Below are 27,814 nucleotides of genomic sequence, written 5' to 3'. Positions count from 1 at the left end.
TTGCTATTCTTTCTTCCTAGGTCTTCCCCTCTTTTTCTTATCCCTATTGTTTGCTTCAAATACCTTTTTTACTATTGAGTTATGTTCCATTCTAATTATGTGGACGTACCAGTTTAGTTGCTTTCTTTCTATTTTGCGGATTATCTCATCTTCGGATCTACCCCCTTCGTCTTATTATTATTAAAATTTCATTTCTATTGCTGTGATCTTTCCTTCTTGTTTATCTTGGTGTGTCCATGATTCACTGTCATATATTAATAATATTGGGACTGCCACCAAGTTGTACACTTTCAATTTTATCTTGTTATCTATCTCGTTCTTCCCAAAAACTGTTCTGTTTAGAGTATGATATGAGTTGTTTGTTTTCCTTATACTTGCATTTATGTTTAAATCTATCCTTCCATCTTGTGATATTATACTGCCCAAGTACCCATATGATGATACTTCTTCTATCTTTTGTTTCTTAATAAATTTCTTTCCGGTTATATTAACCCTTGTGACCACACTGCTATTTTTGCCACACATAGCTCGAGCTCCGTCAGTGCACACGCCAACGCAGTTCTTCCAACCGAAGCCTTTTGTGTTTTTATAAGAATCCATTTCTTTAAAAATTTTATCGGCCATTCCACGACTAATTGGATTGCAAAACAAGATGTCTTCATGCGCGTCGTTTTGCCATATATAACGCACGAAAACAAGTAACTGAGATAGGGCTTGTACATCAGTAGACTCATCCAGTTGTAGCGTAAAATACTTACTACTTTACGAATTAACTCATCCTTTGCCCATTGGGACATCTCGTCAATTCTTCGTGCAACGGTATTGTTGGAAAGTGGTATATGTTGGATTTCCTTTACTTCTTTTTCTCCAAACATCACTCCAACAGCATCTTTAATCGATAGCAACACTAAATTCTCGCCAATGGTATGAGGTTTACATGCTCTGGCGATTCTCAGGCTAATAAGATAAGAAGCATAAGCAGCATTTTCATTAATATTTATAAAACGTGAAAGAAGATTCTTTGTATACTTATTAGGCGTATTTTTTAAATGAGAGTGCTTCATTTCTATATGACGTGATAACTTACTCCGACGCATGCTTACACTCGCTAATATTTCGCAGCAAATAATGCATTTAGGACGAGGATAAATTGTATCTTGATTCCAGGTGAATCGTAATTTTAGATACTCGAGATAATATTCTCTCACAATTTTTTGACGTTTTGGTTCATGTGAATTCGTAGAGGAAGCCTTGTCAGGCTCAGTATCGTCTTTTTCATCCGAAATAACATCGTCTATTTTTTCATCGCTTTGTGCACTATTTGTTGGCCGCTTTAACCACTTGTTTATTATTTATTTTATTTATTTATTTACAATTTATGGGCACAGAAACAGGACAATCCCAAATGATCTGTACCACAAAAAGAAAATTTACAATAAAAAAAAGAAAACGAATACCAAGGAAAAATGTATAAACCAAAAAATAAAAATTATCAAAATTAAGGCGAGCAATAAAAATAAAATTAAACATGAAATGAAACTTAAACTAAAAACATCGGAAATTCAAATATTACTATATATATGTATATACAAAAAAAGATAAAATAAAATAAAACAATAATAATAATACAATAAAGCAAAAAAGCCAAAAAGTAAAGTAAAGTAAAACAATGCCCAATAGTAATTAGGCATTATTTCATTTAACAGTAACGGCGAAATTAAACATTATTAAACACAAAAACAGAACCAACGAGCTACCAAAACGTAGGAGGCAATTCGCTGACTGCATTAAAAAGTAAGCGCCTAAACGTAAAAAATGAATGCTGAAACAAATCAATATCGAGCTTATCAGTCTGGCGAGCCATTCGCGACATAGGAGAGTTTCGAAAAGCACTGGTGCGCGGAACAAGAAATTAAAGCGAAGAAGACGGGGAGGTACATGAATATTGACCGAATTCAAAAGAACTGTGGAATCACATATATTGTGTAAAACCTTGTAGAAGAATAATACGTCGTTACACAGGCGACGCTGACGAAGGGGCATTAACCGAAAAGATCTGCAAGACGAATGATAATTAATATAAGGTATAGAAGATTTAAAGTTTAGATATTTCAAAAATCTAGATTGAATTTTTTCAATTCGGTTAATATAAATAAGGTACTGGGGATTCCAAACTACAGTGCAAAAATTAAGAATACTGTAAACATATGCGAAATATAAATTTTTAAAACAGTAGTGTCAATGTGCTGTGCGTAGAGAAGCTTGGAATCGAGAGTCACTCCAAGGTCTCTAATAAAGGAAACACGTGTTAAGTTTTCGCCAGCGATGTTGTAATCGTAATGAACAGTATTCTTCCTTCTCGAAAAAGAAATAACATTACATTTAGACAGATTTAGGGTCAAGTGGTTTTTAGTGCAAAAATCAGAAATCCTGAGAAGGTCAGTCTGCAGTCTAGAGCAGTCCATCGGAGAGGAGATACGCAGATAAAGCTTGAGATCATATGCGTACATTAGACATTCACAATGCTTCACAACCTTGGTGGTTACCTTGAGGGACACCCGAGGGAACTGACATAGAGTCAGAGCAATATCCGTTAACAGACACAATCTGGCTCCTACTTCGCAAATATGAATCAAACCAGCGGAACAACCCACCATGAACACCATAACCATGAAGTTTTGATAAAAGAAGGCTGTGATCCACACGATCGAAAGCCTTGCTAAAGTCGGTGTAAACAGAATCAACTTGACAATATTGGTCAAATGATGTTAAAATATAATTTGTGTATTCAAGCAGGTTGCTCTCCACTGACCGATTCGCAAAAAAACCATGTTGTCTGGGATCGATTTTGGATTTAAGGCTAAAGAAGAGTCTGGTATAAACCAGTTTCTCTAAAACCTTACCAAGCACAGACAATATAGATATTGGGCGATAGTTACGACTACCGGATTTGAAAACGGGCAAAATATATGCACGTTTCCAAAAGGCAGGAAACGTACCTTCATTTACAGATTTGTTAAATAAGATGGAAAGTGGTAGAGAAAGAGATTCAAAACATGATTTTATTAGGATAGGAGGAATACCATCAGTGCCTGGACCCTTATTTATGTTTAAAGCAATAAGTGCTTCCTCAACCTCAGGCCGCTCAAAGCGCATCGGACCCAAACATGTAGTATCATTAAGGTCAGCATTAGCAGAGTGAAGTGAATTAATTGAATTAACAGAATTAACAGAGGGAGGGACATACACCGAAGAGAAATATGTTGCGAATAGCGAGCTTACCGTCCCCGGCAATAGCCCCATTTAATGTCATAGGTGTAGGAATTATTATTGTAATATAACACAGTTATCGAGGTTAGAGACAATAAGGTCTTAGTCATGGCCCAGCTAATATTCGATCGCGACCCACACTTTGGGAAACAGTGCCCTAGCTCATTACAAAAGTTTTTGATGTTTCTCCATTTGTACTATGCCCTTGACTTTCATGTACAGGTTTTAAATTATTTTTATTAGTTTTTGTGGTACCATTAACCGTTAACCGTGTCAAAAGTTGCTTTTAGATCCAAGAATATTAGGTATAGTTCATTGCCCGTCTCTATTTTCCTTTCAATGATATTTCGGATTACATATATGTTATCGTTCGTTTGTTTGCTTGTTAAGAATTTTGCACTACTCTTCTTAATCTTTTTTCTTTTATCTTTGTGTATAATTTGTAACTTGTAGATGATAGGCATATGGCTCTCTAATTTTTACAGTTCGAGTACCTTCCTTTTTTATGTATTGGTAAAATGATATTATTTTCCCAATCTTTCGGGATTGTTTCCGGCTCCCATGAGGTTTTATATGTATATACTTAGAAGCCACTCCTTCCTTTTTATTCCCAAATATTTTATCATCTCCGGGTTTATCTTGTCTTTGCCGCAAGCCTTGTCTGTTTTCATCTTCATCATTCTCTCCTAATTCTTCTATTGTTATCTCTTCAGTTGCTATGTCTGTAATGTCTTCCCTTATCTCATCTTCTCTTCCCTCCTCTATTGGTTGTGTCCGTTTTCCATCCTTCAACTTTTCTTCATAAAAATCCGCCCATATGTCCAGAATTTCCCTTGTACTTGTATTTATCTCGTTGTTTTTATGTTTGACGGCTTTTATATGTTTCCTTTGATCTCCCTTCAGTTTTCTTATTTGATTCCAGAATTTCCTGTTATTCGATCCCAACATTCGAACTCTTCCCAACTTTTCTTTTTCGCTTCCCTTACCATTTTCTTAGCTACATCTCTGTTCATTGTACAGTTTGCGTTATCCTCTTCTGAATTCTTTCTTATGTATTTCTTCCATTACTCTTTCTTCTTCTTGATTGACGGACCTCTTCATTCCACCATTGTGTTCTCTTTGTCTGATTATTATATTTTTTTATTCCACACACCTCCATAGCTTTATTTTGCAGTGTTAAATTCTCTGTTCTACTTTTTAAAATTCGTTTCTTTTTCGTGATATTTTAGTCTTACTTCCTCCTTCCTTAGTTTATCTTAATCGAAATACTATACATGTAAAATCCTATCTAACTGTGGGCATACAAGAATAACATACGAAGAGCGTGGGGGTTTTCGTAACATACCCACTATGTAGATAAGTTTGGGTAAATTTCTATGATTACCTCTTAATTGGCTATAATATACCAATAACGAAATTTGATCTCCTGGGATTTTACATAATACAACTTAAAACATTTAAAATCTACATAATCACGCTATTAGAATACACATGTTTTGATTATATTATTTAAATGTGTCCTCTCGAATAAGAAAATATTATAAAAGTGCAGAGGTGTTACATCCGGACTTAATTTTTGTTTGTGTGGTGAAGAAATTGAAGAAAGATAGGAAGTAAATCCCGCATATAAAGCTTATTTAAACTTTCACGCACGTTTCATGTAAAATATATTCCCGTGGGAATAACATTCTGTCGCAAATAAACCGTTTCCCAATTAACCTTTGATATTCACGAACGCGCACGGAATTTCATTTCATTCATTTCTATAAAAAGACCCTAATCGATACAACGAAAACGGATGGTTGTCCAATTTATTGTACATATCTATTTATAGTTAATACAATAAAGAAAAAGTGAGTTTTACGATGTCTCTCGTTTTCTAGTCACCAAACTAATCTTATGACAGTCTTTTATAGTTTATATACAATACGAATACCTTGTCATATTCACGAACATCAATCACTTTATTGTTTCGTCTGTCTTTCTAAACAGGTAAACACATCAATTATTACTTGATGTAAATCGTATATCAATTTATTATAGCTTGAGGTAAAATCGTGATTGCTTTCAACATTTTTCTATTAAGCACTAACAAAGGTTTGTGTGTACAATTTCGTACCTATCTAAAACCGTTGTGTCGCGTACATAAATTAGAAACTTCTGATTAATTGATTCAATTAACTGTTTACGGTCGTGAACGGTGGGTGGCGCAGACAAATTGACTGTCGGTGACGAATACAATGTACTTCTTGTATGATAATTGATTTTTACTTTTTGAACCCCACTGAGTAGGAACACTGACCGTTTCACTTCATTGCGGACTTTGATTTGAATGTCAAAATGTCTCAAAACATTTTTGTTACTCATTTTAATATTTATTACCACCTCAAGAAATAACAGGATTACTTTCAGAGTTAAAATAGTTATAAATATAAATCGATGCTTTGGATAAAAGGCTTCAACAATTAATTAGTCGTTCTTCCTCAACAAAAAGAGAAAGAAATACATAAAAGTTATAATAAAACAAACCAAATCGTATAAATTCGTAATTATCGTTTCTAAGAAACTTGTAACATCCCAAGAAACAAGATTGAATAGGCACATAAAGTGAAGATACGACCAAAAATGGTCGGAATGAAGAAATTCATGTATATGCATGAAAAAAAACGAGCAACTAATTACCGCCGATATCAAAACCTTCATCTCACAACAATAATTCTTTCGGTTTTTTTCTAAATTTTCTCTTAAGCTTTCTTATTACCGAAGTAGAAGGAAATCTGAAACTTCTTTACTGCCGCAACCGTTTGTCTTCGCAATTAACGGCACGCCGGGCGTACGTAATAAAAATTAACGTTCAGAATAAATTTTCTAAAGCCACGTTTTCTTCGTTTAGTACACGAGGACGACGACGACAAACGATTTATCCACAACTACAAAGCGCGTTCACACTTTCCTTTTCTGCTTAATTTATAGCGTATTGTATTTTGTATAAATATTTTCACCAAGTTTTATTAAATTCTGTGTTAGTGGTGTTTAATTTGTACTTAACCAACTAAAATTTTATTGTTACAAAGTAGTACTTATCAATTTATTATTGTTTTAACGATGCTATTGCCTACTTTAAGTAGATCATTAAATCGGTTTTCTACGCACTTATAAAGCGATAAACTTATTGTTAGTTGTTCTGGATGAGTTTTTTGTGGTTCAGGTGACCTATAGAGATAAAATGAGTTTAAACGTGTTGTAAATTATAAATTTATGGTTGTATCTAATGCACTCTAATAACAAATTTACATCTCATTGTTTGAAAGTTTAATTTTTTAAACCAATAAATATTATTTTCTTTGTTACTTTTTAATTTATTTATAAACACTCTACTTCTATTAGACTATTAGTTTTTATGTAATGTCATTTATTGACTTTAATGTAATTATTTTCTCGCGTATATAAAATATATAGAAAGTATTGTAAACACGCAAACATTTCATTTTGAGATGTTAATTAAATATTGTTAAACTAAACATGAAATAAAAAGGAAAATTACACAGGAATTAATACTGTAGTAATCGGGAGTAAATATGATAACCAATTATGATAAAAAAATTTCTAAAAGAGTCTAGCTTCCATCAAGTTTGCATCAAGACTGACATTTAGAAGCTTATCAAGAGTCCCGTATAAACGTCACACAAACTTATTTTCACTTTTATGGGCAGGTATGACCGATGCGGATAGAGAATTCGCAAATTGCAGTAAGATCTTTTACATTGCAATCTGTTGCTTAAATCTAAAATTATTGTCTAAAATCAAACCAAGACACTTAACCTCTGAAACTCTTTTAATTAACATATCATTCAGCTTAACAGCCAAGTCAGGAGCAACAATACACTTTTGACTACTAAAGCACATTCACATAGATTTGTCAGGGTTTATCTTTAAGTGATGGTAAGAAGCAAGAGTAAATATTTTTTCAAGATCTTTGTTTATATTATATTCAACAACACCATTATCTGCATCCACATAAGAAGCGTACAGTTGTGTATCATTTGCATAAGAGTTAATCTTACAAAACGGAGTAAATTTGCTAAACTGCGAAGTATATAAAGAAAATAAGATAGGACCCTACGCAGAATCTTGTGGAACACCGCTTGTTACTGCCAAAACACTAGAAGCAGAATCGTCAATCCTCCCCCCTGTGTGCGATCACTAAGATAATCACGTAAAATAGATACTGCGTCTTCACTAAATCCCAAATATCGAAATAATTTACAAATAACAGTATGGTTAACAGTATCAAATACCTTAGAGTAATCCAAGAAAACTAAGGCGGTATTCATTTCTCTGTCAAGAGCAGTCAGCAAATCTTCTGCTAAATTCAGCATTGATGTAGTGCAGCACCCACACCTAAGGCCCGACTCTGCCAACTGTATTTTCATAATCTTTTCTAAAATGTTGGAAAGGACTGGGAGCACACTAATAGGTCGCAAGTCGCCATATTCCTGTGGGTCATCCTTCTTAGGCAGCGGAACAACCACAGCACGCTTCCATTCCATAGGAAATACATGTTCAGTTAAACAACAGTTTAGAATATGAGTTAAATATGGCAAAATAGTCGTACAAGACATTTTGATCATGTCAATGGAGACACCATCCGCTCCAACTGCGGATGAGGCAATAGAATTAATATTCTCCAACACTAAAGAGACCTCCACTGGTTTAAAAGAAAAGTCATTTTTAAAACTAGAACTGTCATAGAGATCTAAATCAGACCCTTGGAAGTCTTTAACAATTTCTTTGACACTATCCACAAACTATTCATTAATTTTGTCAGGAAACTTTAAATTTAACGGCAAGCATCTTTATGTGATTTAATATTCAATGACTTCAATCTGCTCCACATTTGCCCTCCTTGACCAGGCATAGCAATAGAACCGAAAAATGCTCTCTTCTCATTTCTTACAGCTGTAGTAGTTAAATTCCTAAGAGATTTGCAGTATTCCCAATAAGCTACTTCACCCGAATGCCTAAATTTAGCTTTAGCCTCATCACGCAGTCTAATCATTAACTTAATATTATCGGTCATCCAGGGAGCAGGTGGCTTAGTAAATCGATACCTTTTTATAGGAGCATGGCCACCAAAGAGGTTAATTAACACATTTGTGAAAAAAGAAACCTTCTCATTAATGTCACCAATATAAAATACATAATTAAACGGAATTGATCTTAAGGCTTGTAAAAAGGAATCATTATCAATATACTTTAAGAGACGCAAAAATTTAATAGTTGGAGATTTTTTAATTGTATTAATCCTTATGTCACAAAATACCATATCATGATCAGGAAGGTGACATGGAAGCACACCACTACGAAGTACCAAGGAGCTAGACACTTTCTAAGCCTTCATCTAATTTATCCACCCCACCCATTCCTTTATTATAGCTTGTTACCATTCGGGCTACTCTATCGCTCTATATGATCTACTTTCTTTGCACCACCGTGTACTGCTGGATACAGATTTTCCATTTTGAAGTTGGTAGCCATGGTAACCACTCTGTTATCTTTCCAATGAACAAGTAATACTTCATCATTTTCCATAAACCGGTATGTAGCATTGTATGATTTATTCCAAAACTTCGTATTGGGGAAAGGACATTTTTCTGTTCGATTTGGACGTATTGCACTTGTTGCACATATTTTCTTCTCCTTCAGATAACAAAGTAAATGAACACTGGTAAAATAATTATCAAAATAGATCTTATACCCTCCATTGTCTCCAATTCCAGCTTTATTTATTAGGTCTAAACCGAGATTTCCTCCAAGTTCAAACTTTTTTTCATTTCTTTCAGTACCTTTTCCTGTATATACATCAAAGCTTACCATATATCCTTCACTTGTTCACAGAGACTAATTTTTAAATCAAAATCTCACAGGTGTACCTTTCATGTACTGCTTCGCGTAATGTTTGCCGTAATAAGGTATCATACTTTCATCTATGGATATGTTTTCATCCAATCTACCATGTTTTTTAAAGTTTTCATTAAGTTCTTCAATAAATGGTCTTAGTTTATACAATCCATCTTCAAAATTATTGTGAGTGTTATCGGCGAACTGTATGTATAGTGTATAATATCTTGTAAAATTTTTGGCACATCACCTTGCCTCTTCCACAGCATTCGTTTTATTTGGCATATCCAGATAGTAACATACCTCCTAACACTATATACAATTCATCAATGGTTACATGGACATTATTGTTTTTTTATTGGACGTATATGTTTGTTTGGTCCAAAATATTTTTGATTACAGCATCATCAAAAAATAATTTAAAATAATCTAATGGATTATCTGCCTGGTCGGCTTCTATGGAATGTTTCCTGGGTTCGCTTGAGACGTTGCAAGAATACAATGGAGTTGTATCTTCACGCCAATTGCTCTTCTTTTGCCGTTTTTGATGATTTTGATGTTGAAGAGGGCGCGTTGTTCTCAAATGTGCAAGTGATAGAAGATCTTTCTCATCAAAATCGTCATCAGATCCATGAAACTCAACATCACATTGTTACTTTAGGATACTTTTCGATAAGTGGGTTACATCACATACATGTTTATTATCAGATTTGTCACTATCCTCCACCGTTTCAGCTCCCTGGTCATCAGCTAGCGTAATGTATATGTTTAAATGATCGTTATCCTTATCGACGTAGTATAAGAGCTCATCTAAACGTAAACTGTAAAATACGTATATAACATACAAATTATCGTTATTTTATAATATGACATTTGAGTAACAAATGCGGCACGTAAGTAGAGTGCAGCAAATCCATAATAGATAGCGCCAATTATTATCAATGAATTAAATTATAAAATATAATTTTGACGTCCCTTCTAAGGGACACTATGCACTGATGGGTTAAGTTAACATATGCATGATGGCTTTATTAAGTCTACCAAAAGATGTACCTATCATACCTATATCAAGTCCTCATCATAACTGCATCCAGACAACTTCATATGAAGTTTACAGCTTTTAAATATTTTTAGTAAAATGTCCTGACGATAAAGACAAGGAGGACGGTAATGCAGATACTGAACAAGATATTAAAGATAATCTACATAAGACGTCCCATTCAAAAACTGTGTTTTATACATGTAAAGATGGAATTATCAAATTGAGAAAACATTTGCCATCATAACATTAAAGTATCATATCTAAAACTTAATAACACAATTGTTCAACACAGGAACCAACATGCTGAAGAATAATTCAGTACTTAGGGAACTGGAGTAGATTTCTTCTGATAATGTCCGTAATAGATTTTTGTTTGTGTTAAGAGAACTTACGATTCGATAATGCTGAAACTCGTGAGTAATACAAAGAAGTACATAAATTAGCGTCAAGAGAGAGCTATACTTGTGACTGAAAAAATCTGGGTCTGACATAAATTGCCGGTCATCTTCGTTAACGTACTAAGCTTCGATGCCTCCCTAATAAACTATCATCTTGAATTAAAGATATTGTAGGACCACCACAAGTTTTGCTGTTACCGAACGATGAAAATATACCAGAAAGAGGTACAGGAAAAATCGTACAATCAAACATACTTGTACAAGTTGACAAAATTGTGAAAATGTGCTTGGAAAATTATACATTTGTGTGCAAAGAATGTTAGGATGAGTGAGGATTGAACTAAATATGTATAAACTTAACAGTGTTGGATGATATAAAAATCCTTATTCCTAATCTTCTTCCTTATTCTAATCCTTATTAGTCCTTATTAAATCTGTATCAAGTATTTAAAAGACTACATTAAAACTCCACTATGTTCGTAACTGGATGTATGTATTATGGCGTGATGGTATCAAATCTTAAATATGTTTCTGTAAATTCAAGTCTCTACAGAGACCATGATTCATCAAATCAGCATAAAGACTAGCCCGTCACCGTCATCATTTCGAATGCTGTTGGTTGAAATAAAAGTCAATAAAAGATGCATGAGCAAGATGCCATGAGAATCTTATGCGCTAGAAGAAGAGATCCGAACGATGCATGCTTGTGTCATCTTGATCTTACGCAAAAACTTTGTAAACGTCATCAAAGCGTAAAAGCTTTGATTTTGGGGATTTTGAATTTTAATATTAATTATTGCAAAAATTAAACAATTTTAGGATCTGAAAATGTTACAAATCCTTCTATTTTTACATAGTTTATCGATTTTTTGAAAGACGGTCTTTCTATTCGATTGAGGGTAACGGCCCCGTTAGTAACAACAATTAAAGAAACAATAAGCAGCATAACGGAAATAGAAAAACCCCCTTTTTTACTGTAGTAGGTAGGTAAAATTGATTCACTAACATGAAATCTGTATGTGCTTCCCCGAGTTTGTTTTCTGTCTAGCACTCCTGAGGCTAGAATGTTAATTATTTCGAAAGTGAGCTTAATTAGATCACGAGTTCATTAGCAAAAATTGTTTCTATTAGCACGTCCATAAATCATCTATACGTCTTTAAATTTAGGGCACTTTTTATATTACACATTGTATTCATTCTATTAACTATTTATAAAATTACTATAGAAATGAGTTGTATTTAAAAAATTAATGAAGTTATCTGATACAAAATATAACTCCAACATTGTCTCGGAGTCGTTGATAAAAAATACCTAAGAGTGGTGAAACCACATCAAATTGCTCGATGAATGTTAATATTTCCAACAACCTGTTGCCAAGTGAACCGCATTAATCGTAATGTGTAATACTGTATGATGGTATGACTGATACAGCTAGATGATAGTATGTTATGTTTCCGTCACTCCGCGCACTACGATTTTTTAAGTTCCTCATGTTAGAACCGCTAAACCGCAAACATTTTAATATTTTTGGTTAAATAGTGTCCTTTTTTCAAAAGTTTCTGTCTCCTCAATTTGCAATATAGCTTCTAAATATTTGTCTTCAAATATTCGTCTTCTTTCTTAATCAAAATCGATGCACGCTTTGCAAATATTATTAGTTTATCAGTGTCGTGCAAGAATGCATCTGTATGATGAAATTTTATCTGATTGTATTCCCAGAAAGCAAAATAAACTTAATTGATACTTAATATGTGTACCCAAGATATAAAAATGGTATTTGGACTTAACGTAAAAGTAAATCGTTTGATTTACTGGATATTTCTTAGAAACCGAATACATAATATCGTAGAATGTCAATTTCTAATCAGTAATGTAATGGATGGAGATTACACCCTACTGTTGAACAAGGTTTATGTCAAAGTTACACATTTACAATTTTTGTCTACATCAACAAGAATTGCAACGTATCAATGAACAATTAAATAAAATTTTAATTAATAATTATCAAAATCTGCTACTTTATATGATCTCGGATGTAAAATGATATTTCACATCCTTATGAATTTTACGCTTCATAAAATAGAAGATTTAAATTTGCACAAAGTGTTAATAATAAAGATAAAGAATGTTTTGATATCCAACTTTCATGTACTAGTGATAAGCAATGAATTTAAAGCAAGCTTATAAAATTCTCATTTAAGGTAGACTGATTACGATTATCATAGAGTATAGTTGATGACAAACCTGAATACCTCCTAAACTGCGGGAGCTACGATGAACGGCGTAATGGGAAAAACGTTGCGCCTAACAAGTCTAAACACAATTCATAGCGTTGGGTAATCCACAGAGTTGTGTAGTGAAGATAGTGCAGTGTATTTGATTGTGACATCTTAAAATTTTTCATTGTAGCAGTATATTTTTTACGCTTAAAAGTATTGTTAGGCACTGTTGTAACACCATATTCTTTTTTAATATCGATATGCCGAATATTCGGAAGAGAGATTGGGCTAACGGAGAAAACCAATACTACATGGACATGGGATAGAGAACACATAACAAAGTTTTTAATACAAATCAAGAACGTGAGATGTGTAAGTATTTATATTATGGTTGTTCTATGAAAGAGGTCAGAAAACTTGCTTATAAACTGACGTAAAGTAAAATGTAAACAAGAAATTAATAGGAGGAGAACAAAAAGAAAAAACGCCAACAATAATGTTTGTTGCTTTATCTAAATCAAACCGGCCAAAAAAAAGGATACGTTTCTCAAGTTGTAAATTTTGGGCTCGTGAAAAGTGTACTGCAAGTGGGGGAGGTTAAGTTCAGATTAACTTATCACCTTTATTTTTAAGCAATAGTTAAATATTGTGGTTTATCTCGCAAAAACTGCAGTTTTCCTTTTAATTCGAATGTTGCATAAGCTCTTATATTTAGCGTTAAGTTCAAATATAAAATTTCTGTTACATTGCATAATTCGCAGCGGTTATTTCCCTGAACACCCACTCATATTTTTTCATATGCATTTGGATTTCACGTGAATATGATAATTCTAGAAAGCTTAATTCTATGCTCTTCTACTTTCCCATTTGAATCTATGTTTAGTAAAATTGGTAAGAAAAATTTAATGTAATAATTGAAAGAGGAAAAGATCGAGATTGTAAAAATCCGATCAACTTTGATAAAAGTAGTAATGCACAAAATATTGCAAATACGAATTATTTAATTGATAAAAGAAAATGGATTAACTTGAATAATATAACTCCAATTATTGTAATACTTCTTTTTTATCATTTTAAATTAATAAATTATTTTAAATATAAGATATCGATATTCCAAAAATATTCTGAGTTAAAATACCCTTTCTATTAGATCTTTTATAAGATTGAAGTGACGGTGTATTCATAACGGTAAACTGAGTTGGAAGAATCTTTATAATAGCCAATAATTGTTCTATGTATACTGTTAATCACACACATAACATTCAATGACGGTAGTTGAGCATAATCTCTTATAGCGAAGAAAACTAATAAACAAGGAACGCGTATACACAATAAACACTAATGGTAAATGGCCAATTAAGACTTTCTTGAAAATATTAAATTGTGGTGAAACCTTGTTTACTTTTGTCAGATTTATTCTATGTAATTTACTATTACGGTTTTCTTTATAGCTCCCATAAATGCGGACTATAACCAATGAAAATTTTTTTAATTTCTTTTTTTTACAACCGGTTAAAGACAAGGAACAGTTTTTTTCGGTTGATTGCAGAAATAAAAGTCGTAAAGATTTTAATCGTTTCCAATCTTGATTGCAGATAATAATTTTTGTTTCTTATGATGATTTAGGTGTTTTATAACCAATGGCTTGTTTTGATACTTTCGATAATAATAAAACTGCAACATATCGTAAATTATGTTGATAATAATCGTATGCGTTTCGCTGTGCGACATTTAGAAAGGTTTGTTCATATACAAGATTTATTGCTTTTATGACAAAAGTAATTTTGATGAAAATTTGATCAATAAAAAGACATTTTTTTTTTAATTTCCCACGATACATAAGGAGTTTATTTTCATAATAAATTCAATCCCATTAACTTGACGTGCAAAAATTGAATTCTCAACATTTTTCTTCATGTCAGAAGACATTTCTATAAGTTATTCTATAAATGAGCTGTAAGTTTCGAGTACCTTGCGATGTGTTATGATTTTTTGATAATGACTCTACAATTATAAAAAGTTAACACACCAGATTTAACCCTCAAGTACTATCGTGTTTTCAAGTTACACTTATACTATGGTAATTTTTTTTAAAATTTTAGTTACAGTAGATTTTAAAGCAATCATTTATCTTACACCTTAATTGAATAAAAGTTGATCTTTATTAAAAGTAAAATAAAAAAAGGTGTATATTCATAAAAGTGTTCAAAAAGTACAGATAAACAAAAAAAAGTCTAAAAATATTAAAATCATGCTTCTTCAAAATTGTCGTCTGTTTCGAAGTTTTCAAAACTCTGTTCTTAAGACGTGTAAGAGAAAATTTCAGTTATCATTACGCATAAAAATTCTGACAGGCACGTTTTTTCATAACAATTTAAAAATGCTATTTTTAAAATTATATGCTTTAGTCTTTATAAATTATACTTTACCTTTCTAAACATGCATACCATTTAATGATTCCTTTGGGTGCTCTTTGCAGATGTTTTGGCAGCAATCACTACAGATAGTTTTTACCATACAATCTTTTTTTCGGCAACACATGTAGTATCTTTTGTATGTTCCTGTAGGCCCTGGTTCTCCAACTTGAGTTAATGAATAGAGAGGTATATTTGTATGCGGATGACACATCCATCATCATCAGAGGTAACAACAAGCTAAGTCTGGAAGGGGGATCAAAAGAAGTAGTCGAACAAGCACAGATGTGGTTCTCCGATAATAAGCTCAAACTTAACACGAACAAAACGGAACAAATCATTTTTGAAACTACTCAATCGGAGGAACCACATGTTGTCAAATTCTTGGGGTTATATATAGATAATAGACTAACATGGAATGAACACCTGAAGAATCTACGATCCAGACTATCTGGCAGCATTTATACGATTTCGAAACAGATTTCAACTCACCATGCTGCCAAATTGGCTTATTTTTCTGTTTTCCATTCCGTGGCATCATATGGTATCATGTTTTGAAGGTCATCGGGAACACTACAAATATTCTGACTACAGAAGAAAGCTCTCCGTGTTTTGTGTAATCTGGAATTTAGGGAGAGGTGTAAAGAAAACTTTTGCTCAGAACGCATACTCATGGTACCGTGTATTTACATCTTTACGGTCTTGATGCACGTATACGATAATGACCAGTGATGGGCGCTGGGTAAATACCCGGCGGGTAGGTATTTATAAAATGGGTATTTATCTGGGTATTTACCCTGGGCCGGGTAAATACCCAAACAGTACATATAAAAGTAAAAATATAACAGATCCGGACAAACATGTAGAGGAACATGATGAAATGGGCGTTGGAGACGAGGAATTGTCAACGATCACGTATTATAACCGTATTATAATCAGGTAACCACTGGTCAGTCTTCAGTCTTGCGACGATGATCCGCCCATTTCCATTTGAGCTTTGCCACAATGTTGACCGCATCATTTACGCCAGTTCTTCTTCGTAGGTCTTCATTTCGTATGTGGTCCCTCAGGGTTACACCCAGCATCGACCTCTTCATCTTTCTTTGCGTTACTTTGAGCTTCCTGGTAATAGCCACCGTTAATGTTAACGTTTCGGAACCGTATGTCATAATAAAGGAGGAAGCACGCATTAATTGAAAGCTTTTGTTTTTAATATATACAGGAATATCGCTCATGAAGATGTCTCAAAGTTTCCTGTAGGCTGCCCATGCGAGTATCATCCTTCTGTTTAGTTCGCTTGTTTGATTATTATCTCTCGATACACGAACCTCATGGCCAAGATATATCGCTGCGAAGCGAACCAACTGAGATGAGTACTTTAACAGCAATAGTGGAAAAGACAAGAAGAGATAGAGTTAGGAACAAAATTGTAAGAGAATTTTGTGGAATCGGAGATGTCATGAGATTTGCTAGAGGAAAAAAAATTTAATGAATACTTCCAATAGAAGAAACCCGGAGACCAGGAAGTTGGATTTCCAACTCTAATAAAACACCATGAATGATGCGTAAAAACCAGGTTACAACCTGAATAAAAGAAGAAGAATAATAAGATCTTAAACGAACTATTTAATTTTCAATTGGAAATAAATCTCATGGATCTTGGAATATTGGATTTGATGGAAGTGCAATATGACTAGAAAAGAATCAGACAACAAGAATTAATGAAGAGAAAAAATTGAATTTAGTTATTAATATTAGACTTATACTCAATTCAGGACATTCAAAGTTGTTTTTCAAGCATTAAAGAAATCTTCTAAAGAAACTTTCCCGAAATATATGTACACTTTAAAGATAATAACACCAGGAATGTGTATAAATTTGTTAGACAGTTAAGACAAAGGCACAAAGCGCACACAGCTCTATGCTGAGATGGAACAGGAAAAATAATATGTGAGAATGAAGTGAATGACATTTGGAAAAATTATTTCCAAATCCTATGAAGCATAGAAACTGATTTGGAAATAGACAGCACCTATATCAATCAGTGAGGTTCAAAACGCAATCACTACGTCAAAACATGGAAAGGCATGTTAGGGATTAGTGACATACCATCAAAAGTATTCAAGATAGAAGTATTCATTATCACCAATATTGATGTTAGAGCTTGGAACAAGATTTGTCCTAAATTTTGTTGATATTTAGCCCGACTCTTGCACACGCCTCCTGTATATGTTCAGCATCAGTTTCATCTCTCCAAGGCTATCAGAAATAAGGACTATATCGTCCGCGCAGCGCAAATTACTTAGTTATCTTTATTAATCCAGTTGTGTAAATGCACTCTCCAGGACTGTGATCAACAATTTGGGTTCAACATTATATCGCCTTGTCTTATCCCACGCCCAATGGGTATTCGGTCAGTACTTTCATGCAATTGTGCCGTCAATGTAGCATTCTTGTAAATGTTATAAATAAGTTTGGTGTATCCATAATGGACTCTGCATTCTTGAAGTACTTGCAAAACTGCCATCAACTCTTGTCCCACAACTTTTATCCCACACTGTGTTCACTGACATGTAACATTTTATACAATTATTCGTTGTTTTATACAATTATTTGTTTTGAGGTGTCTTACATAATAATTTGTTTTAACGTGTTTTATACAGTTATTTGTTTTTGACGTTTTTTTTTTGTAATGTTTATTATTACATAAATAAATTTATATTGTATTGTATTGTAAACAGTGTATATTTTGCTCAATACTATGGTATAAGTTTCATGTCGGTATTTCAAAACCTCGATGTGATATGATTATTTGAAAGTGACTCTAAAATTAAAATAATAAAAAGTTAACACACACGACTTGATTTGAAAACTTTTATCCCAAAAACTAACCGAGATATGCCAGAACTTTTTTCATTAATTAAAAAGTGCATACTTTACTTTATAATTTGGTAAATGTTTTATTTCGGTATCTCAAAATATTGATGTCTTGTTATTTATTGAAAATGACTCTAAAGTATTAAAAAATAACTTACACGATTTAATTTGAAACTTATTATTGTAAATACATATATATCTTTATCCCACAATCAGACATAAAATACAGGATACAGTAAGACAGTAACTTTTCTTTTTAAGAGGATCTTCCGAAAAGATTACAAAACTGCAACAATACGCCAAGAAATTCTTGGTAATAAACCAGTCGAGTACGACATTATCTCGACCGCGATCATTTCTCCATACCTCACTATGTCTAAAAGCAAATTTTATTTTACTTTTTTAACGAGTTTTTCTTTTTCAGATTCATCTTCGGAAAGAGCGTTTATGTTTAAGCCCGGTTCCTGCTCCAAAGGAGTTTGTTCTCCAGAAGCTGCTTGCGTATCATACGAAAACAACACCTTTATTTGTTTATGTACCCACGATTCCCACCCGCCCACAATCGATGGACGTTGTCCGACCAGGAACGTAGGTAAGACGATGCAAAGAATTGTAAAGTAATAAATTTCTGCAGGTCGCCTTAATATATTACCTAGACTACCAAAAGCGTTAATGCGTATACTATATCGTTTCAAAAGCGAGGAGAAACTGTCGATGTTAGTATTTATTTCAAACGATCGCGATTTGTATCGCTGCTAACAATGTTACATGACGACGGTCTTATGAAATTTATAACTCGTTTGTGAGAAAATGATTTAAAGTGAAACTATTTTCTATTTATAAATACATCTCAATTTTATAATTGAAGGGCTTAGTGTGAAACAATGACAAGGCACAAATATAAAATTATTGGAAAATCGACTTTGAAATTTGTACAAAATCTGTAAAATTAATGTTTCCGTCTTTTTACCTTTTGGGTTGTTTACATTAGTAACACAACTGTATATATCTATCCAGGATACTGAAATAATAAAAAAAATATATAGAAAACTATAACAAATATATAAATAGAATTTTATTAGAAAAACTGTGACTTGTAACACTTTTGCATTAACAAACGACATTTTCAATTAAAAACTAAATAAGTCAATAACTCAAAAAAGAAAATAAATATAAAGAAATAATGTTTAAACTAAGAAAATGGCTCTGCTTCATTAATAATTTCAGGTTCCTCTGTTTCTTCAGCACTGTCAGTTAGTTTTGGCTGTAAATTTTGGAAAAAAAAATGATTCACAGCCGGTATGTAAGGTTTTTTTGAAATTTTAATTGGTTCAAGATACTTTCTATCTAACTGATCAAGTGTAGTGTATACTGGTCTTCCTCGTTTTGAGATAGACACCTGGTCGTACTCACCATGAACGGAATGTTTGACGTAAAAAACTTTAGTATTTTATTACTAAATCGAAATGAAAACGCATTAGCAAAGTCTAAGTTATGGCCAGTATTGGTGCTCGAACTCTTTTTTATGTTTGTAAGAGTAGGTGTAAAGTTTAAAAAATCTTCAAAAATCTTCTTGCGTCATAACTGACTGCAAAAGGTGTTTTTTTGTTTGATCGCCGTATAATATCGTACCATTCATTTGGACAAAAAACTTGTGGTGCATACCTTCGGTGTCGCTTTTCTATAAGTTCAGTACAAAGTGACGGGTTGCCAGATGTAGACCTTTTAAATTTTTATAGTAACAATGTTAAAGATTCTGTGGATGTGTTTGAGTTTACTGCGGTGACGGAGGAGGAGGTAGGAGATGCCTTAAGTGCTATTTCTTCCAATGCTCAGGGAGCTGACAAGCTTTCTATATCTATGATAAACATATGTTCTCCCTTGATCATACATTTCATCAGACACATTTTTAATTTTTGTATAACTGAACATGTTTTTCCATCTTGCTAGAAAGAGTCGATCATTTTACCCATCGCTAAAGCAAGTAATCCTAATGCGGTGTCGGATTTAAGACCGATTAGTATTATGCCGGTGCTTTCGAAGGCATTTGAAAAAATTTTAGCAAAACAACTTAGACATTATCTGAATGCGTGTAATATTTTGACTGAATTCCAATCTGGGTTTAGACCTCATCATGGCTGCTGTGGAGCGCTTTTGAATATCACTGACGACTTGTTGTCTGCGGTTGATCAGGGGAAGATGTCGGCGCTTGTTATGTTGGACTACTCCAAGGCCTTTGATACTATTAATCATTCATTGTTGTTGAGTATTTTGCACTACATAGGCCTTGGGTGTGGTGCGATATCGTTGTTCGCTGACTATCTGGCGGGTAGGTCACAAAGTGTCATGATACATGGAAACAGATCTAGACCCACTGAAGTCGTATCCGGTGTACCTCAGGGCTCTGTGTTGGGTCCCATTTTGTATACGGTGTATACATGCCGGTTATACGACTGTCTGCGTCATTGTAAGTATCATGCTTATGCTGATGACACTCAGATTTATTCCTCTTTTAATGAAAAAGATCTTGCTGTTGCGCAAAGACATATTAACCAGGACCTGGATGCACTAGTTAGCCTTTCAGAAAGGCATAATTTAGTTATTAACCCCGATAAGAGTAAGTTATTATTGTTCGGGAGTAAAGCGTGCAGGAATAGAATAAAAAATAATATACAGATTTTTGTTAAAAATAGTCCATTGAATATTTCAAGTGAAGCAAAAAATTTGGGTGTCATACTGGATTCCGAACTTCGTTTTACGCAGCATGTTAGTTCGATGATGCGGAGGTCGTACTGTGCTCTTAAATCTCTTTATGAACACCGTTTCCTACTTAATAAACGAATAAAAATATTGCTCTGTGAAACACTTGTTTTGTCTAATCTTAATTATTGTGATGTCGTTTACGGACCTTGTCTCAAGGGTCGTGACAAATACCGTATCCAGAAGCTACAAAACTCTTGTATTAGATTCATTTCTGGTTTGAGAAATCGTGATCGAATATCTCATGTTTATGAGGATATCGGTTGGCTGCGTATGGCTGCACGTCGTAGGTTGCATGCCCTTGTTTTCTATCACCATGTGCTGAATAAGAGGGTACTACGGTACTTGTATGAAAGAATTCGTTTCCGAACTGACGTTCACAACGTTAATATACGTAAAAAAGATTACCTGGCAATAAAGCGTCACAGGCTTGAGCTGTTTAAGAGGTCGTTTTCTTACACCATTGTTTCCTATTATAATTCTGTTCCTCCTGAATTGCAGCACCTTGGTGGTATCTCCTTCAAGAAGAAAATCAAAGGGCTCTTTCTGACCTGTAATAAATGACTAGGTCGCGCAATTGTTTTTTTTTTTTTCCATACACACTATGTTATGATTGCTGGTTTTTCGTAATGCTTGCACTGTAATAGTTGATTCGTGGCAATTTCGTTTCTTTTCTTTTTTTTTTTTAAGTTTATTATTTTTACCATTAGTTAGTAGTTAGTTAGTTTAGTTAGTTGATAGATTTTTTTTTATGGGGTGCCGGAAGAACAGATCAGTGTTCTTCACTGTTCTGAGGTATCTCCATTTGGCGCACATTTTTTTCTTTTTTCTTGTTGTTTGTTTGTTTTTTTTAATATGTATACAAATTTTCTTTTGTTATATTATGGATATACTTATATTATATTATGCGTCAATAAATAAAATAAAATAAATAAAATAAAGTCCCTATCAGAAGGAAGATGAGTATGGCCACTTACGAGAAGATGATGCGTTATTGTTTTAAATTTATTCTCCTTTACCAGTTGTAACCATAAACTCATCATTAGCCAATTTTTATTTTGCCCTGGGCAATTATCTGTAAATATAATTAGGTGGTCAATTTCGGTCTTTGTCAAAAGAAATTTTAGGAGGATTGAAGCGACTTCACCACTTCCTCTTTTTGCTATACCTTCCGTCCAGAGAAACATGTGCACTTTGCCATTTCTACAATCATGAATGCCTAAGTTGTATAACCAGATTTTTCTGCAAAGCGGCCCGTTGTTAATTTCGGGATTGGTAATGCCTGTTGTAAGTCAAATGAAATTACCAACGTTCTATTGGTGTTTTTTGATTCTTGAGTCGTGTTATTTAACAAATCCTGCATTGCTTTCGCTTTAGTTTTATGTGTCGTCAGGTCAATGTTTAGCCGAGACAATTCCTGATTTTCATTTAATTTTGTTGCAGAGTCTATTCTGATGTTAAGTTGATCACAAGTTTTGCAAGTGTCGGATTTGGGTAATTTAAAGCCAATATTGTATTCTGTACAAAATATCTGCCTATATGTGTGCTCCAGAACAAGTTTGATATATTGTTGTTGACACCACGGAACATAATACTCAGAATAAAGACGCGATATGGTCATATCACAGTTAAGGTATACTTTCCCTAGATTTTCAGCCCTGCTATAGTGACTTTGGTATTTAGGTATTAAATCTATATGCTGTCTAACACTCTGCTTTTGCTGGTCACTAATTTGATTGGGTCTGTTCGAATGTCGGCCACGTTTATCTTTTTCTGGTACAGGAGTTCCTCTTATTTTCTTTGAAACGATGTTGTTCAGTCTACCCTTTGATTTTTGCAGACCGTGAACATTCAGAAACTCGGTTTTACACACGTTTACTGTTTGGCCATTAGCATTGACGGAATAAATCGCATTGGAAGTTCTACTTGATTCTTGTCGTTTTTGCCTTGTTTTGTAAGATCTCTTTTTCTTTGCTATAGCAATGCATTCAAAGAGATACCCATTCTGCAATTCCCATGATCCCAAATTCCAAAATTCATTGAAAATACGGTTTTCATTACCATCTAGTTTCTCTTTACATCTTTTTTTACACTCACAAGGAGGTCCTAACTCCCGAGCTGCAACAGTCTTTTTGGTTTTGTCACTAGTATACTGCTGTCTCAGATTTCTTCTTATTTTTCTCTTTGATCGTGGATATGTGTCTTTTTTTCGGTGTTTCCATCTACTTCTAGGGGCAAGTTCAGGTGTACCAGCCCTAATCCGTTTTAATGTTCTGCTCCCTGTTTCCCCATCTGATTTTTTTATACCATCGTTCTATATTGAAAAAGCAATACTAAACTAGCCACCCAATGACAACCCAATTTGCTTGCATAGAATTAACAATGGCAATACAATAACCTGCTACATAAATGAAAAAAGTCATTTACCTGTTGATTTGTATCTACCTTTTCTGCATCACTAGGTATCTCTATCAATATCACTATCATCGACTGGAGAATCTACATCACTCATTTCACTGTTCATTATATTAAAATTATTCTATTCACATGCACTTAAGTCACGACGCGTTACAATGGCGTATGTAGCAACGCAAGATCATTACTACGAATTTGTGGTGCTATGCTTTGGAATATTTTCAAGCTATTTATTCCGTGACTTATTATACTTTTGTAGAACTCGAAAATAAGCAAAAGTCATATTTGAAAAAAAATGTGACTTGTCATTGTTTCACACTAAGCCCTTCAATTGACAAACATTTTATAAATTAATTTGAAATCGAATTGAAAATTAAATTTAAAACTCTATAATTTCATGAATGTGGTTTTGCAGTTTAATAGTTCGAATATTTAGAGTGTTAATTAAATTGTTAATTAACTATTAAATATATTAACGTTAAACGAGTATAAATCAATGAAACGTACGTCCAGAGTTAATATAGAAGAAAGTGTACCGCTCATTTCGACGTAGTGAGTTATCGTCGCACGATAAATCATTTACGTGTGAAGGCTTAGTTAATTAGTGAAAGGTCGCTCGAATGCGATTATTAATTGGGATTTACCTGTAACCTTCCCTACGATGTGGAACAAAACGCCCGCGCGCTCGCATTACTTCGTACCTACAACAGTCAAAGAACATTATTAATGTTTTTCAGGTCAATGATTTACTCGGAATGTAAATTAGAATAATACAGTTTTTATTTATTAATGAAAATACTTAATAATTTCTTTGATCAGTTGTGTAACAACGATAAAACAAAATAAAATATTATTAAGTGTCTCTTTTTTTCAAGAATTTATCTTAACTTTCAGATTTTCTTGTGATAACTAACCCGTAACGTTCGAAATCATTCTTGTGGAACCCTGTCCTCAGAGTCGGTCGGGCGTAATCCTCCCCATTTTTAAGTTACCGTTAAAAGCGCGCGTGGCGTACCGTAAATCTTTCCACTTTTAAACCTCGCGTTATTAGATTTGACATATTGCTCAACTTCCCCACCGGTATCTCCCCGGTTTTCGAAAGTTAAAGATAATGAGGTATTTTTAAACCTTTTTTGAGTTACGCGACATAAGAATACATGAAGAAATCGTAAATACACTAACGATATTACATATGAACGTCGTTTATAGAAACGTTTTACGTAATAAAACGCTTTTTACTAACAACACCATGAATTATTATTATTATAACAAGAAGGAAATATTTGCTGTAACTCATCATAAAAAAACGTTAACTAAATTGATTCTTACCACTTTCGATATTTAACACTTTAGTGTAGAAAGTAAAAATCGTAAATTCTTGGTACATTTTTATGAAGGTGAAATGTCTTTGATTTTAAACTATAATTTCGAGAAGAACATCCAATATCGACAACTTTAATCGGAACCCTAAGATATTTATAAGACACACGTGACAAGACATCAGCTAAAAGATTGCGGATTATTGAAATCAGCAAAGTCCAACTTGATGATTGGTAAAAGAATATTAGCATAAGAGTGGTTTGAGACTTGCTTATAAATAGAAAGAAATGAGATCAGATGAACATTGTTAAACAGAAGAGTTAAAAACCACACAAAACAATCTAATCAACTTCTTCTTCGTCTTGGAACTCATTGTAGGGGAAAGTCCCCTAGTGGCAGATACCTAAGGTTTTCAGAAAATAAAATAAAAACTACTTCGACAAATGTAAATTTATTTATGAATAATAATAATAATAATATATATTTATTGGTGAATCCAAAAAAAAAGTACAATTTACAATTACAAAAGAAAATATTAGGTAAAAAAAAAAGTAAAAAAAAAAAAGAATTATATATAAAAAAAATGAAGTACTAAATCATAAATAATAAGCGGTTTACCAAAGGAAACCGGGTCAATGCACCTGATGGACTCAGGTGTTATTGTTTTTCATCGGTCCCTTGATCAATATAGAAAATATATATAAACAGAATCCGATCATGTAGTAACACAATAAAGCCGTGTGTCCACTACCAAGTTTTCTTGCGGAAGTTGCTTCCAAAAGTGACTTCCAAAGTTTTTGTCGTGTAAACACGTATTAGAAGTCGACTTCCAGAAGTCACGGCTTGCAGAAGTTACTTGCAGCAATTATGTGAAAACATGTGTTTGTTGCTTGCTGGAAGTAACTTGAACGACTTGCTGTGAACTACAAGTGTTTTGAAGACTTGCAGAAGAAGTCGGGTGTACGTGAGTAAACGATTTGTGGTATTCTCTTCTGTTTTCAGTTTTGTTTTGTTTTTTTTTTTAGTTCTTTTCAAAATTTATAAAAATGGACAAAAATAAATTCGTTTGGAGTAGTGAAAAAACACATTTGGTAATTGAAAAACAAGAAAATTATCCTGAATTATGGGACACGTCCTCAAAAGACTATAAGAATAAAATTAAAAAACAAAATGCTTTAAAGGCAATAGCCGGTCTTTGGGAGGTATAGCCAATCTCATTTTAGTATCCTGCTTTTGAATACTTGTTTGAATTAAAGATAAAATGTATTCAAAATCATCATTAGACATTCTCAGGAAATTTTTCAGCTGCATGGAATCTTCGGTCCGCAATTCTTCAAGTAACGTATTTTGGAAACTTAAATCTACGCGCCGCAGCACCCAATTTCTCACCCAAACACTTCTTTTTGTTTTTTTTTTAATTTGTTTCTTTTTAATTAAATATGCTGCGATGGCAGCTGCCAATCTTATTTTGCCACAAGACATTTTTATACTGTCATTCGTAAAAAAAGCAAACTACTGCAAGCTGTACTCACATTGGGTGGAAACACGTCTGCAATTTCTTGCAGCAAGTTCGTCGTGATAACTTCTACAAACTACTTCTGGAAGCAGACTTCCGCAAGTTTCGGTTTGAGTGGAAACACTTCAGCAAATACTTGCAGAAGTTCTTCCGCAAGTGACTTGCTAGTGGACACACGGCTTAAGGTAAGAAAGAAGTAAAAGTAAAAGAAGAATAAAGGAAGGAGCCGAAAAAGAAATAGAAAAAGAAGAAAAAGAAAAATAAATAGAAGAGGAAGGATAAGAAAGAAGGGATAGTTTTATACATACTATACAGGGTGTTAATAAACAAACTTTACACACGCTGGCAGGTGATAGTAGAGATAAAAACAAGAAAAAAATCCTAATACACATAGGTCCAATACTCATTGGTTTTCGAGATATGGAATTTTTAAATTTTCATTGTCAGCTTTAAACTTGAATGCGATATCGCGTTACCATTAACGCGATAAAACAACAGCCGCAGAAACTGCATGTCAATAAACATTTTGTGACTTATTCTTATTTAAGCTAGCTTATTTTCGCAATGGTTCAATTTACATTTGCGGAATACGCCGATATGCATTTATGTTATGGCGAAGCTCGTCGAAATTCCCGTGAAACTAGACGAATTTACCAGCAGAGATATCCTACGAGGCATATTCCATCTCATCCAACCTTTCAAGAAGTCGACCGTAGGATCAGAGAAACAGGATGCTTTAAGCCTCCAAAATCAGACACTGGCAACCTCGTACAGTCCGCACGCCAAACACCGAAGATAATATTTTGCAAGCTGTAGATAATAATCCCCACGTGAGTACCAGGCGAATAAGTAGAGCTATCGGCGTAAATCCTGTATCTGTTTGGCAGACCCTTAAAGAACAATTACTTCATTTCTTCATTTCCCAAATTTCATTTTCTTGGTGTTAATGGTTTTCGGGAAAAAAAAAATAAACCAAAATTTTTCGCCATTTTTGAAGGGGCGTACCTCCGCAGGGGAGTCGAAATGCTGATAGTTTATATGAGAAAGTACCCTTAAAATTGCCTAAAGAATCACCCCCTGAAGTTTGGGCACGTCGTTCAGATACACCCTGTATATCCCGTCAAGCAAAAGCTTCTTTATCTTAAATCACCCTGCTGCCGAAGAAGATATGCTTTGTAAAAAAATTTTAAACTACTCTTAGATTTATTGTTAATATCAGTAGGAATGCTATTGATCAAATTAGGTATGCTATATGAAAAACATCGTTCAAAAATTTGCAATCTATGTTGGGGTATAGACAAGGAAGAACGACGACGGATGTTGATGTTATGCACGTCACAGCGGTATCTCAATTTATTTAACAAGTAGGGAGGCTTTTGATTGAAAATAATTCCTCGATACAAACAAGCAGAGTGCAATTTACGACGCCGAGACATATTTAACCACCCAACCCAGTTTAAGGTATGGGATATTTTTTCTCGCATTCGAATGCCAAATATAAAGTGTAAGCATGCATTTTGCACACGTTGAACACGCAACGACTCGGCAACATCTAAACAGGAGCCATATAGAACATCCCCATAATTAGAAATGCTTAACACCAGTGCATCACAAAGCAGCGCTCTCAGACGCTGATTAAGCAGTTGTCTATTACCATATAGTAGCTTCAACGTCGCATAAG

The 27,814-nt window shown here is 33.7% G+C and overlaps 1 protein-coding gene across 1 annotated transcript in view; it reads left to right on the top strand.

Annotated features, from left to right (window-relative positions):
* The window catches only part of LOC111414593 (tyrosine-protein kinase transmembrane receptor Ror-like), a 133,287-nt gene that overhangs the window by 73,421 nt on the left and 32,052 nt on the right, over positions 1 to 27,814 (top strand). Inside the window, exon 2 of the mRNA XM_071197004.1 lies at positions 18,547 to 18,714. Within this exon, the coding sequence (XP_071053105.1) occupies positions 18,547 to 18,714 (168 nt within the window). The remainder of the gene's footprint in view (positions 1 to 18,546; positions 18,715 to 27,814) is intronic.

The sequence above is a fragment of the Onthophagus taurus genome, chromosome 6, assembly GCF_036711975.1.
Source record: "Onthophagus taurus isolate NC chromosome 6, IU_Otau_3.0, whole genome shotgun sequence".
In the NCBI taxonomy this organism is placed as follows: Eukaryota; Metazoa; Arthropoda; class Insecta; order Coleoptera; family Scarabaeidae; genus Onthophagus; species Onthophagus taurus.
The sequence above is the reverse complement of the archived record's forward strand: the minus strand, read 5'-3'. Positions and strand labels throughout refer to the sequence as shown.